The sequence below is a fragment of the Paroedura picta genome, chromosome 14, assembly GCF_049243985.1.
Source record: "Paroedura picta isolate Pp20150507F chromosome 14, Ppicta_v3.0, whole genome shotgun sequence".
NCBI lineage: Eukaryota > Metazoa > Chordata > Lepidosauria > Squamata > Gekkonidae > Paroedura > Paroedura picta.
The window spans coordinates 16685150-16697520 of record NC_135382.1 but is presented as its reverse complement, the minus strand read 5'-3'; the positions used below and the strand labels follow the sequence as shown (position 1 = coordinate 16697520).

The following is a 12371-nucleotide window of genomic DNA, read 5'->3' as shown; positions in this document are numbered from 1 at the left end:
GGGGGAGGTACAGAATCGAACCTGGCATGCCAGATTAGAAGTCCGCACTCCTAAACACTACACCAACTGGCTCTCACCAGGACATTTACGGATTGTCAGTGGCAATGAGTATCAATCCTGTGTACTGCCAGTCTCTGCAATTATCTATCAGGGTCACCTCCAGGAGAGAAGAAGAAGAAGAGTTTTTTTTAATGCACTGCTTTTTACTGCCCAAAGGAGTCACAAAGCAGCTTACAATCGCCTTTCCCTTCCTCTCCCCACACCAGACACTCTGTGAGAAGGTGGGACTGAGATGTCAGGAATCAGGCTGAGCCTAGCCTGTGGAGTCCCGAATAAAAGCACATCCAAAATCCAACAGCTAGTTGCAAATTTCCAAGAGAGCTTTATTAGACTAAGTCCACAGAACGCTAAAGCATGCCAAGATCTTCCTAAGCAAAGATCTTGATAATAACAAAGTACAAGGGCACACACGGGGCAGTTATAGAGCCCACCAAATAGGGGAGGGGGAGCCGAAGGTATTTTGGCGGGAGAGTGGAAAAGTAACAGAGAAAGGTTGGTTCCCAAGCTGCCAGATGGCCCGGAACCTTATCAAGCGGTTGACACTTTGTTGAGACTTTGAGTTGTCTCTGCAATGATACTTACAGTAAGACTGATACATTCGCATGGAGCCTCTCCCGCTGGGAAAAGGAAGGGAGGAAGAAGACCAGAGGACAGGTTTATTGCTTTATGGCCTTGGCCAGGGCCGGCCAGTGAGATCTAAAAAGTGTGAGAAATGAAGCACAGGGATGGCATGAATCGGGGTTCATGACATGAGAGAGCTCTGGCAGAACTGCTCTGTGAAAACAGCACTAACAGGACTCTGACTGGCTGCATGTGGTGAAGGAGCAGGGAATCAAACCCAGCTCTCCAGATTAGAAACCGCCACGCTTAACCACCAAGCTGGCTTGCTACTTGGGGACCATAACCAGTTGTAGCCAGATTCTCAAATCTAAATTAAGATTTGTTTCCTGAACAGAATGCAGGTCTTTAGAGGGAGGAAGGAATGAGAAGGAATTCCCTTCCTTTCTACCAACACAGTTCGGGTTTGACATGCTTAGAATCTATCTGGTTCTACAACTAGACTTTACCATCTCTGCACTGTTGGGTACAAAAAGCAGCCTGGAAAAAAGAAGAGGGAACCCTGAATATATGTTGGAGTGCACAAGTTTTCACAGGGACAAAAATGGTTTAGAAATGTGTTCCCCTGACACAGGGTTCTCCTTGGTACTCAATTTGATATTGTCCTTGTGGAGGGTCAAATGGTCCTCAGGTTACCCTGTTTCAGGTAGCATGCCTGGCATCAGCTAGAACCTGTCCCCTTTCCTACGTAGCCCCAACCTGCGTCATTTGCTAGGGCTTTGACTGAGGTGCATACTGCAGGCATTTGGGGCTGTATTTTTTAAATCTTCATTTGTAAAACCACCTCAGTCTATGTCAGGCTTTCTCAAAAAGGGTATGGTGAAACCCTGCAGTTTCTTGATGACCCTAGGAGGGTTTCCCAAATGGGTGGGACTTAATTAATTCTATATATATATACTCATTTAAACTTTTATCAGGTGATATGACCATATATCAGGGGTAGTCAAACTGCGGCCCTCCAGATGTCCATGAACTACAATTCCCATGAGCCCCTGCCAGCGAACGCTGGCAGGGGCTCATGAGAATTGTAGTCCATGGACATCTGGAGGGCCGCAGTTCGACTACCCCTGCCATATATGGTCATGTTGACCTTCGCCCCCCCTCCCAAAATGGCCAATGATGGTCCTAGAGGAAGTGTGAAGGAGAGAGACCTGGGATGGGCATGTCCATAGCTGTGCTTCCCAACCATATTCTGCACCATAGTGCCACTTCTGTGGTTTCTCAAAGCCTGAAGAACATTTCTGGGATTTCTCGATGGTAAAAAAGTCGAGAAAGGCTGGTCTATGGGAAAGGCGAGGTATAATTATTTTAATTTGACAAATAAAACAGAAGCTAGCCTTGAGTTTGGAAAATAGATACACAGATGCTGTTCCACTGTGGCCGACTCCAAACGACTTAATGCCTGGCACTGCCAGTGACCTCCCATCCAGGCCTTGATCGTAGATGTGCACCCCACACTTTGCAAAACCAGCATTACAGCATTGGGTGCTGGCAGCTGTTTTTTTGAAACAGAGTGTTGGTTCCAAAATCAGCATGAACTTCATCTACATGCCAAACAGAGACATCTCGGGACATGTGGGTTTTGTGTTCCCTCTTTTTGTAAAAAAGATTCTTATTTTGCTTACAAAAGCTAAATTTTCTATAAAGAACATACATGAAGCTGCCTTACACTGAATCATACCACTGGTCCTTCAAGGTCCGTACTGTCTCAGGTAGAGAGAGGTCTTTCACATTACCTTCTGCCTGGTCCTTTCAATGAAAGATGCTGGACATCGAACCTGGAACTTATGCCTCCCAGTGAGCACTTTGGCCCCAAAGAGGTGAGACTCGCCTCAACCAGAGCCAGGTCCTTTTCGGCCCTGGCCCCAGCCTGGTGGAATACTCTGCCAACTGAGATCAGAAGAAGAGTTGGTTCTTATATGCCGCTTTTCTCTACCCAAAGGAATCTCAAAGCGACTTACATTCACCTTCCCTTTCCTCTCCCCACAACAGACACCTACAGACAGAGCTATTCTGCTAGGCCTATGGTTGAGACTGGGACTCAAACCACCTAATAACATTGCCGTGGCTGGCCTCCCCCCGACCCCAAACAAACACCTATGGGGAAACATCCATTGGAGCATCAAGGGCAATTCTATCCACTGAAAGAACAAAATCCTCCTTACACTCAACTAACTAATCTTAGGGAAGTTCTAAAATGCTTTTAATGTAATAGTAATTTTAATGTAGAGCCTCTTGTGGCGCAGAGTGGTAAGGCAGCCAACATGCTGGCTGAAGCTGTCTGCCCATGAGGTTGGGAGTTCAATCCCAGCAGCCGGCTCAAGGTTGACTCAGCCTTCCATCCTTCCGAGGTCGGTAAAATGAGTACCCAGCTTACTGGGGAGTAAATGGTAATGACTGGGGAAGGCACTGGCAAACCACCCCGTATTGAGTCTGCCATGAAAACGCTGGAGGGCGTCACCCCAAGGGTCAGACATGACCCAGTGTTTTGAAAAAAAAATCTGCATGTCAAGCAGAAGCTCCATCTCTGAGCCCCAAGGCCAACACAGCTTCAAGACCGTTTTATTTATCACATGGCATGTGTAGTGTAGCCAGGATATCCAAGGATTGTCTGGCAGCCAGGAAGGGACGTTCGGAGGTGGTCTGCCATTGCCTGCCTCGGTGTCATGGCCTCAAAAGTTCCTTGGAGGAGCTTCCCCCAAATCCTTGGAGGTCTCCCATCCAAACACTAGCCAGGGTTGGCTCTACTTAGCTTCCAAGATCTGATGGGTTTGGGCTTGCCATGCTATGGGATGAGTCATAAATCAAGTGGGTCAAATCAAGTGTCATCTTCCAAAAAGAGAGAGAATTTCACTGAGTTTGCTTGTGGCAGATTGCTCTAAAACACGGTCTTCGCTATGTCAAAATTAGTTCTCTTTGTACGTTCCTATATCTGTATCCATGTTTATTTCCCCACCCCTTAAAATGCAGTTGGGCCATTTTCCTCCCCCTCTACAAATAACTCCACATTTTGCATGTAGCAATAGTTTCTGTGGTTCAGAATGAAGATGAGGCAAAAGAAATGAGCAAAAATTCATCCTGAAAGCCTAAGCTGAAGTGATCATAAATGAAAACCAGGCAGAGGTTTTGTGTCTTTTTTTTCAGATTCATGTGGCTAATATAATTGCAGAGTAGTTTAGGCTATAGGCGAGCTTATGCTGCCTACCTCAGCAATTCCGTCTCCCTTATGGTTGCCTCTTCAGCTTCTTCGCTTCCATGCATGGTGACACCTAAGGGGCGTGCTACTGTAGCAAGAACATCCGTGGGCGAGGGTTGTGGCTTTGGCCATGCACCTGTGGCTTTACTTTTCCGATTAGTAACCTAAATAGTTGTAGCCAGTGAGGTATGTTTTCCAGGACTTCTGCAAGCTTTTCTTTGCGGATACCAGGTGGAACGGTTAGCATACATTTAAATAAATCCACAAAAGTGCGTGGCGGAGGTCATGCCACAACATTTTTGAGGATTTCTGGGGGGGGGGGGGAATCCCAGATCTGAATATCTTGGTGGTATTTGTGAATCACAAAAATTTTCAGGTCCAATAGACCCAAGCTTATATGAAGAACGCTAGTAACCCCCCCCCCAAATCTGCACACCCCTATTGTGTAAGGCCTGGGAAAGCAACTCTGTTTATGACTGCAGAGTTAGCCACCCCACTGTGGGCAAAGGGCTTTTCATGCATTTCATGTAGCCTTGTAGCTACCCAAAGTGTTGGTTAGATGCCCAAACTCAGTTCCTCAAAAGGAGATCAACTATGCCTTCAAAAATAAAGCTCTTGTATACCCTCACCCCCCCCCCCCCAGTGCTTCTTCACAGTATCTGGAAATGCAAAATTTGGGGCTTTGTGCTGCTCTTCCAAAGAACCAAGCCTGCCAGAGGTCAGACAGAGAGGTGAAGGAGGGCAGAGAACAAGAGACTACTGGTGTTGCCAAAGTTCTGGGGTGGGGAGTTCTCCCAGTAGAGGATTTTCAAAACAGGTTTGGAGCTCTTGAAAATGTCCTGCCTGCCTGGCTTCATACCCCAATGAGCTGAGCCAGTCCTGCTGTTTGCTGAACAGGAGATTCCAGGAAGTGATCTCATTCCAGGAAGTGAGCTGCATACTGCAGGGGGTTGGACTAGATGACCCTGGAGATCCCTTCCAACTCTATGATTCCATGGTTCTATGACATTCCCTTGTGCACACAAAGCATGAGCTCTTGCCTCTTCTGTGACCATGCCGAATGTGTTCAGTGAGTCAAGGTCACCTTGGCTTCTTCCTTTCCCTCTCCTGCTTGCAGAATGGTTGCTAACCCCCCTCCCTTCTCTTGTCTTCTCACTTTTCTTGCAGTCGTTGTGAGCGTCTGCCATGTCACCACAATAAGGAATGCCAGAGCCTGCCCTTGAGAATAACTTCTTATCACCTCTCTTTTCCCACCAACATTCAAGTTCCCATCGATATTTTCCGCATGGGCCCTTCCAGTGTCGTCCCCGGGGATAAAATTCAGCTCTCCATCATCAGCGGGAATGAGGAGGGTCTTTTCAGTATCAGAAATGTGAACAGCCACAGTGGTGTGGTGTCCATGCAGAAGCCCATCACAGAGCCCAGAGACCTCCTGCTGATGGTCCAGATGCAGCTCTTCCGTCACGGAACTGTCACCACCTTCATTGCCAAGCTGTCTGTCTTTGTCTCTGCACAGCTATGATCCTTTGCATGCCAGCAGCCATTGTGGGTTTTCCACCACAACACTGACTTCCTCCCCCATCCCATTTCAAACAATAAAGTTCAACCCTTCTGCATGCTGCATTTGCATTTTATTGTTCATCATCTCCCCTCCCCCCTGTAACTTTTAATGTTTCTGGCTTGCCTGTTGGTTGCTTTTTGAGATGTGCTCTCTGTGTAAGTTGCAAGAGACTAACTTCTGCTGCTGAGAAACCAAATCTGGCTTCTCCATTGTTGCGGGAATCCACTTCAGCATCACTGACTCTGCAGCTAAGTTGTCTGTCAGGTGAGCCCAGGCCTTCTGGATCCTCTGGGATCCTCTGCTCCCTCCAGAGGGTGGGAGGTTATTGGCTGTTGTTCTTATCCACTTCGGCTCCCAGATACAGGCAAAGGGCTCTCTTTGGCACTTCCTACCACTCAGTTAGCAGGGAACAGCTAAGGGGAGAACGTGGTCAGCGCCTCTGTTGCCGTCCACAAGTGCATCTAGGTGTAAGAGGGTGTGGAAACTTTACCCATTGGGAGGGAGTAACTCTGTGGGGAGAGGTAGTGTTGCTGGCCTGTTCAAACTACAAACAACACAAAGAGGATACATAGTATAAATAGCCAAAACAATACCCAAAATACAAAAACTGCATATGGAATAAGTTGTACAAAAAAGTATAATTTAAAAATGATCTCAAAAACTCATCAAAGTATATCTAGATGATCTTCTTACTAGCATCTGGTTTGTAGATTGATCATTTTAATTCCTCAGTGTCCGGTATGACAAGTACACCAGTTATGAAATTGTTTCATTTCATTTAAATCAGATACATACATATATTCTTCAAGATCTAAGTCTTATACAGCGTTCAGAATTTCAGTATCATGGCATGCAGAGCTTCTCTAATGACCATACACAGACAACAAAGCGCTCCAAGCCAGAAACTACAAGTTCATTACCAGTGGACTTGTCATACCACACACTGAGGAATTAATCACTCTACAATCTGGATGTGAATGACAAGAGGAAGAAGAAGAGTTGGTTCTTATATGCTGCTTTTCTCTAACCGAAGGAGTCTCAAAGCGGCTTACTTTCCTCTCCCCACAACAGACACCTGTGAGGGAGTTGAGGCTGAGAGAGCCCTGATATCACTGCCCAGTCAGGACAGCTTTATCAGTGCTGTGGCAAGCCCAAGGTCACCCAGCTGGTTGCATGTGGGGGAGGAGCAAGGAATCAAACCCAGCTTGTCAGATTAGAAGTGCTCACTCCTAACCACTACACCAAGCTGGCACGAGGAAATTATTTAGAAGATTTATATCAATCCATTTTGAAGATAATTTTCCAGTTGAAAATAAGACACCAGCTGATAATGGTTTGCTTATATTTTCAGCTTGAGGAAGCTAAAGCATTTGCCATGGAAGGGGCACTCATTGGGAGCCCCTGTGGTTGAGGCCAGGTGACTGTCCCATGGACCAGGGATCTCCAGCCTTTTAGCATTCACAGAGCACAAGGCCTTGTGTGGGCTGCAGGGAGTTAGGTGGTCCCTCAGCTACACTGGGCCCGGACCACACACACGTAATGAGATACTGTTCCCCTTAGGAGGTCTGATATGCTTTTAAAGAAGTCCTTGGTGTGTCATAAAGGAGGACAGTTTCCAGTGTTAATTCAGGTGAAACACTAAATTACATACCCTGTATTCAGGCCTAAGAGATCTCTGCCTTCTGGAGCCATACTTCAGGGTGTTCACCACTAATGCCAACAAGTTCAGACCAAATGTGCTTCGATCATACTGATCTTCATCAAATGTCAATATTCAGATACACAGTTATACAGAAAATTATCTCAATTTTGAAGGGGTGGGGGAAAAACACTTTTAAAATCTGTTCTAGCTGATTCTGATCCTGCATTATGTTACGCAGTAGGCAGAATTCTCACCCAGCATATATTTCTGTTCCTCCCCTGGGTATTGGCAAATCCTGCTGTGCGTTTCTCTGATAAAAGCTCTTACTTTGGACCATGTTAACTATCTAGCCGTGTTATTGTTTATATTTTTCTATATATGGTTTTATACCTAACCTTTGTGGTTCTCACCTGTTTTCTGGGTTGGGTTTTTGTTTCGCTTTATGTCACCTGCTGCCCTGTGAACCCTGATTTGATGGAAACAGCAGCATAAAACATTTTAAATACACATTGAAGCGTTTGTGTTTTCACAGCTTTTATTGCTGCAGAAGATCAAACTCTTGTTAAATTCAGTTCATTAGAGGTTATCAGGGGTTGAGGAGCCGTCCACCCCTGCAGTTAGCAAGGCCAGCTGATGAGAGGAACAAATACCTGCTCTCCAGTAGGTCTGGTGACATGGATCCACCCTCTCTGCTCCCCAAGGAAAAGCAGGCAAGCCTTGGGCCAGCAACAGTGGTCAAAAGGCCAGCAAATTGACAGTACAGCTGCATGGAGCTGCACCCCATCTCAGATCTCCTGGGGAATACTGCTGTGGGGTTTCCATGGGTCTTCCTGGATGGATAGGGCTGGGATTCCTTTAACAGGACAGTCGGCACAAGCCAAGGAAGATGCAGCTGGGCTGCCTCTACCAGGCTGTGGAAAAGCCCAGTGTGGTCTCCTCTGTGGAGACCACAAAGATCTCCTGCAAGAGGCCCTGAAGGGCACCCAAGTTCAATAGCCCACCATGACACCCTCAGCTGAGAACCCTGTCCAACTACATTGGTGAATTAATATCTGGTACGATAGCAAAAAGTTAAACAGGAAATGAAAGCATAGAGGAAGACACACTACAAAAATGAGAGGACTATTCAGAAGGAGGTCAGATGGGAGAAACCAAGAGAAATTGCACCATAGTTCTTGAAGACTGTTTAAAAATGAGGCCCAAAGAGAATGCATACCTCAAGTCAGGAAAAGAAGTGTCAAAGCTATAGGGATGCGAGTCCCCAGGTGAGACTAGGGCATCCCCTGGAATTATAGCTCATTTTCACAAACTAAAGAGGCCAATTCCCTTGGAGAAAATGACTGCTTTGGCAGGTGGATTTCATAGCATTATTCCTAATGAGGGCCTTCCCCGCCCCAAATCCTGCCCACTCCCAGTTCCACCCCCAAAGCCTCCAAGTAATTCCCAACCCAGAGCTGGCAACCCTACACAACTAAAAAGATGGCTGCATGGTTCGCACTAAGTCAAGGAAGAAATAGAAGGTTTCCTTCTTGAAGTGGAAGGCTTGCCTGAATGAAATGAATAGAAAGGAGTGAAATGAATAGAAAGGAGAAAGGAAAGAATGAATAGAAAGGAATGAAATGAATAGAAAGGAGAAAGGAATAGAAAGAAATGAATAGAAAGGAGTTTTGCAGTGGCAAAACAAGTGTAAGTTGACAAAAAAGTGAGCAAAGACAAACAATAGCAGAGCTATTAGGAATGGCTGTCTATGCCCATGGCAGGCTGCGCATTATGGCCACTGGAAAAAGTCCCACTGGCCAGTGGCTTAGCCCCATCCCACCTGAACCAAACCAACCCAGGAGTAAGAAGGGCAGTGCATGGACAGGGGGAGGAAGCACCTGACAGGGCCTCATTGAGGCTGGCCCCAAAAAGGAGATGCCCAGTGGAGTGGCAGCCAACCCAAGGAAGCAGCTGGCCTGCCAAATCAGGATTGGCCCATGGAAGGAGAGGCACCCAGTTCAGGTGAAGGAAAGGCCCAACCAAACCCATAGCCTACTGGGACAAAAAGAGGTGGTGCCCCTGAAGCTTTTGCCAGAACCCTCCAACTGGCAGTACAGATTGGTGTGAAACCTGTGACCAGGCCTGGGCCCTGATGGAACTATCTAAGTTCCGCAGGGCCTGTAAAATGGTACTCTTCAACTAGACCTTTGGTTGAGGCTGGAACAGGCTAATATAGCCAATAAAACCTACAGGCCTCCCTCCATTCATCTCCAGGTTATTCCTTGCACTACATTAGAATTAGAATCTGAATAATAACACTACATCTGGTCCATAAAGTGAACTAGGCGGTGGATCGATCAACCAATTAGCAGGGGCAACAGAGCACCAGAGGATTTTAATAATGTTTTAAATGGTTTTAACTGTTGTTTTAAGAGCCTCTTGTGGCACAGGGTGGTATGACAGCAGAAATGCTGTCTGAAGCTGTCTGCCCATGAGGCTGGGAGTTCAATCCCAGCAGCCAGCTCAAGGTTGACTCAGCCTTCCATCCTTCCAAGGTCGGTAAAATGAGTACCCAGCTTGCTGGGGGGTAAACGGTAATGACTGGGGAAGGCACTGGCAAACCACCCCATATTGAGTCTGCCATGAAAATGCTAGAGGGCGTCACCCCAAGGGTCAGACATGACCCGGTGCTTGCACAGGGGATACCTTTACCTTTACCTTTAACTGTTGTTTTATAATGCTGTATATGCAACACGTGTTGTGAACCACCCTGAGTCTGCTCCTGGGGTGGGGTAATACCTTCAGCACCTTCTAAGTCTGCTTCAGAATTAATCCAGGTGAACTGGTCATGTTTACCAAATGTCTCCTGGATGTCTTAAAAATTGACCAGCCTCCAGCATCTGGGGAAACATTGACATTTGGATGATGACTGTCCTGATTCAGCCCTTCGAAGTTCAGCAGGTGCTTCTTGGACCCTGGACAGGTTGACTTAATTCACTTTTCCCTTCCCTTTCTTCCTTACAGAGTCAGACATGAGAAGACAGACACTATTCGTTGCATTAAGTCGTGTCGACTGAACGATGTCAACTGCGTGTTGGATCCTGTTCATACCATTTCCCACACGGTTATTTCCCTGCCCACCTTCCGGGAATTTACAAGACCAGAAGGTAAATGGGTTCTTCCTTTCTTAGGAATCGCCCGCAACAGAAACATCACAGAAGTTCCACCTGTAAAGGACAGCTATTCCTGCAGGGGGATGTTTTCAGGGTGCTAAATGATTGCAAGAGAATACATAGCTACCCCAGTCACTAGAGAGGGGGGAAAAAGATCAAGGGTGCAAAATCAGGTAAAAGTATATTATTTAGTTAAATTTCTGAAAATTCCCTGGGCATTTCGCCAACAGGCTTTGTCCGGGGAATATGTTCGTCTTGCAGTAATTCTTCAAAGAATGCTATTGATCATTTACTCTTTTTAGGAATTACTGCAAGACAGATGAAGCAGATTGATTAAATTTGTAAGGAATTTTTGAAAATTTTACTGAATAACGTTTATTTTTATTTGATTCTGCACCATCAGTCTTGGTTAAGAGAGAAGAAGAGAGCTGTTTTTTTGTATTCTGCTTTTTACTACCAAAGGAGTCTCAAAGCAGCTTATAATCACCTTCCCTTCCTCTCCCCACAACAGACGCCCTGTGAGGTAAGTGAGGCTGAGAGAACTGTGATGGGCCAGAGGTCACCCAGCTGGCAGCATGTGGAGGAGGAGTGGAGAATCAGACCTGTTCCTCCAGATTAGAGGTCACTGCTCTTCACCACTACACCACGCTGGGGTAGCAGATAAATAGCAGCATTATAGTTAAATTATAGCATCATATTCTTATCACAGAGATTTTTTCCGTATTGCTTCCTTCAGGGTGGATGGGGCAGATTTCAGACTGCTGTGCAGATTTCAGAAGGGATGACCAATTTAAAAAAGAACAGGCCCTCTGTCCTCAAGTGGCAACCGGAGTGATACTTCCTGCCCCCCCCCTTTGCCCCCACCTTGAGCAAATCCCAGGGAAGACAAGGCAGGGTGCTGTGTCTTCCCTACTGATCACCTTAATTCAGTTTGGCAAGCGCTGAAACCGGTCGCGGGGCATGAGTCGGAGTCCTTTCCTGTTGCCACCACCTTGTGACATCACCTCTTTCCCCTCAGAGATCATCTTCCTTCGTGCCATCACCCCGGCCTACCCCGCCAACCAGGCAGACATCATCTTCGACATCACAGAGGGAAATCTACGGGACTCGTTTGATATCGTCAAGCGTTACATGGATGGCATGACAGTGGGTGAGGAAACTGGCTTCTTTTCGTCACTCTGATTGAACGCTAAGAATGTCACCGAGTTTGTTGCATTTGTTAATTAAACTTTTTTTGTACCCCGCCTGACCTCTCGGCTCAAGGCAGCCAAGTTCGATACTCAAGAGTAAATATTGTTATGAAAAGTAATGCAAGGAGGAGGCCTGGCGGATCAGAGAGTTATGCTGGAGGCCTCAGCAAAAGGGAGGCTGACAAGAGCTGGAGTACTGGGGCATCTGTAGAGTTGCCAGATCTCCTGTTCCGGGGAGGGGGGGTTCCCTGCTTTCCAAGCACATCTTGACCCCACAAATCCCCCCCAAACTAGAAAAACACTGCAAATTAACACAATGTGCTGGCATCACCCAGAAGAGGCCTTGGCACGTCAGGGTCATTGGGGAATGTGACACTCTAGTTTTTGGGCAAAACTCAATGGTTAGAAGCTAATTCTACCATAGAGTTTTGCCCCAAAGTCAGAGTGTCCTCGCCTTCCTGCCCCATGTGCCTGATGTACTTATGTCAGCATGGCACATCGTTCCTCCCCGCCTCTGGAAAGTGCCTCCATCCTCTGCCGGCAGTGCCAATGGGCCTAGCAACCCTAGCTGTCCAGAGGGGAGCTCTGGTAGAGACACCAGCAGGCTTCATTGATTAATCTGCTCCTTTCCAGTCCCCAAGGCAGTGAACAGTCAAAAGCACTGAAACAAACTTTAAGACTGTGTGTGGCTCTCTCTGTGTGTGTACAAACACACATGAAGAGAGAGAAAGAGAGAGAATAATTAAACAGGACACATAGATGGGGAGGTGGGTCCACCCCATGGTAGAAGACAGTGATAGAGAAGGACAGATGAATCTCTCTTTGGGAAGGAATTCAATTTTTTTGGTGCCACAACTGAGAAGGCCCTGTCTTTGCCTCAGATTGTCGGGGATACCTGAAGTGGGTTCCTGGAAGATGACCATACCGCCAAATTCTGTGCTGCTGCCATTAA

At 46.7% G+C, this 12371-nt stretch overlaps 1 protein-coding gene across 2 annotated transcripts in view; it reads left to right on the top strand.

Moving 5' to 3' along the window:
* FBLN1 (fibulin 1) overlaps positions 1 to 12371 on the top strand; it is a 54063-nt gene that overhangs the window by 33335 nt on the left and 8357 nt on the right. Inside the window, exons 15-16 of one of the 2 annotated variants that reach the window (XM_077310914.1) lie at positions 10081 to 10223; positions 11248 to 11379. In XM_077310914.1, coding sequence (XP_077167029.1) covers positions 10081 to 10223; positions 11248 to 11379 — 275 coding nt within the window. Of the gene's footprint in view, positions 1 to 5041; positions 5491 to 10080; positions 10224 to 11247; positions 11380 to 12371 lie in introns of those variants that run through there. The other variant, XM_077310915.1, reaches the window with a different exon arrangement.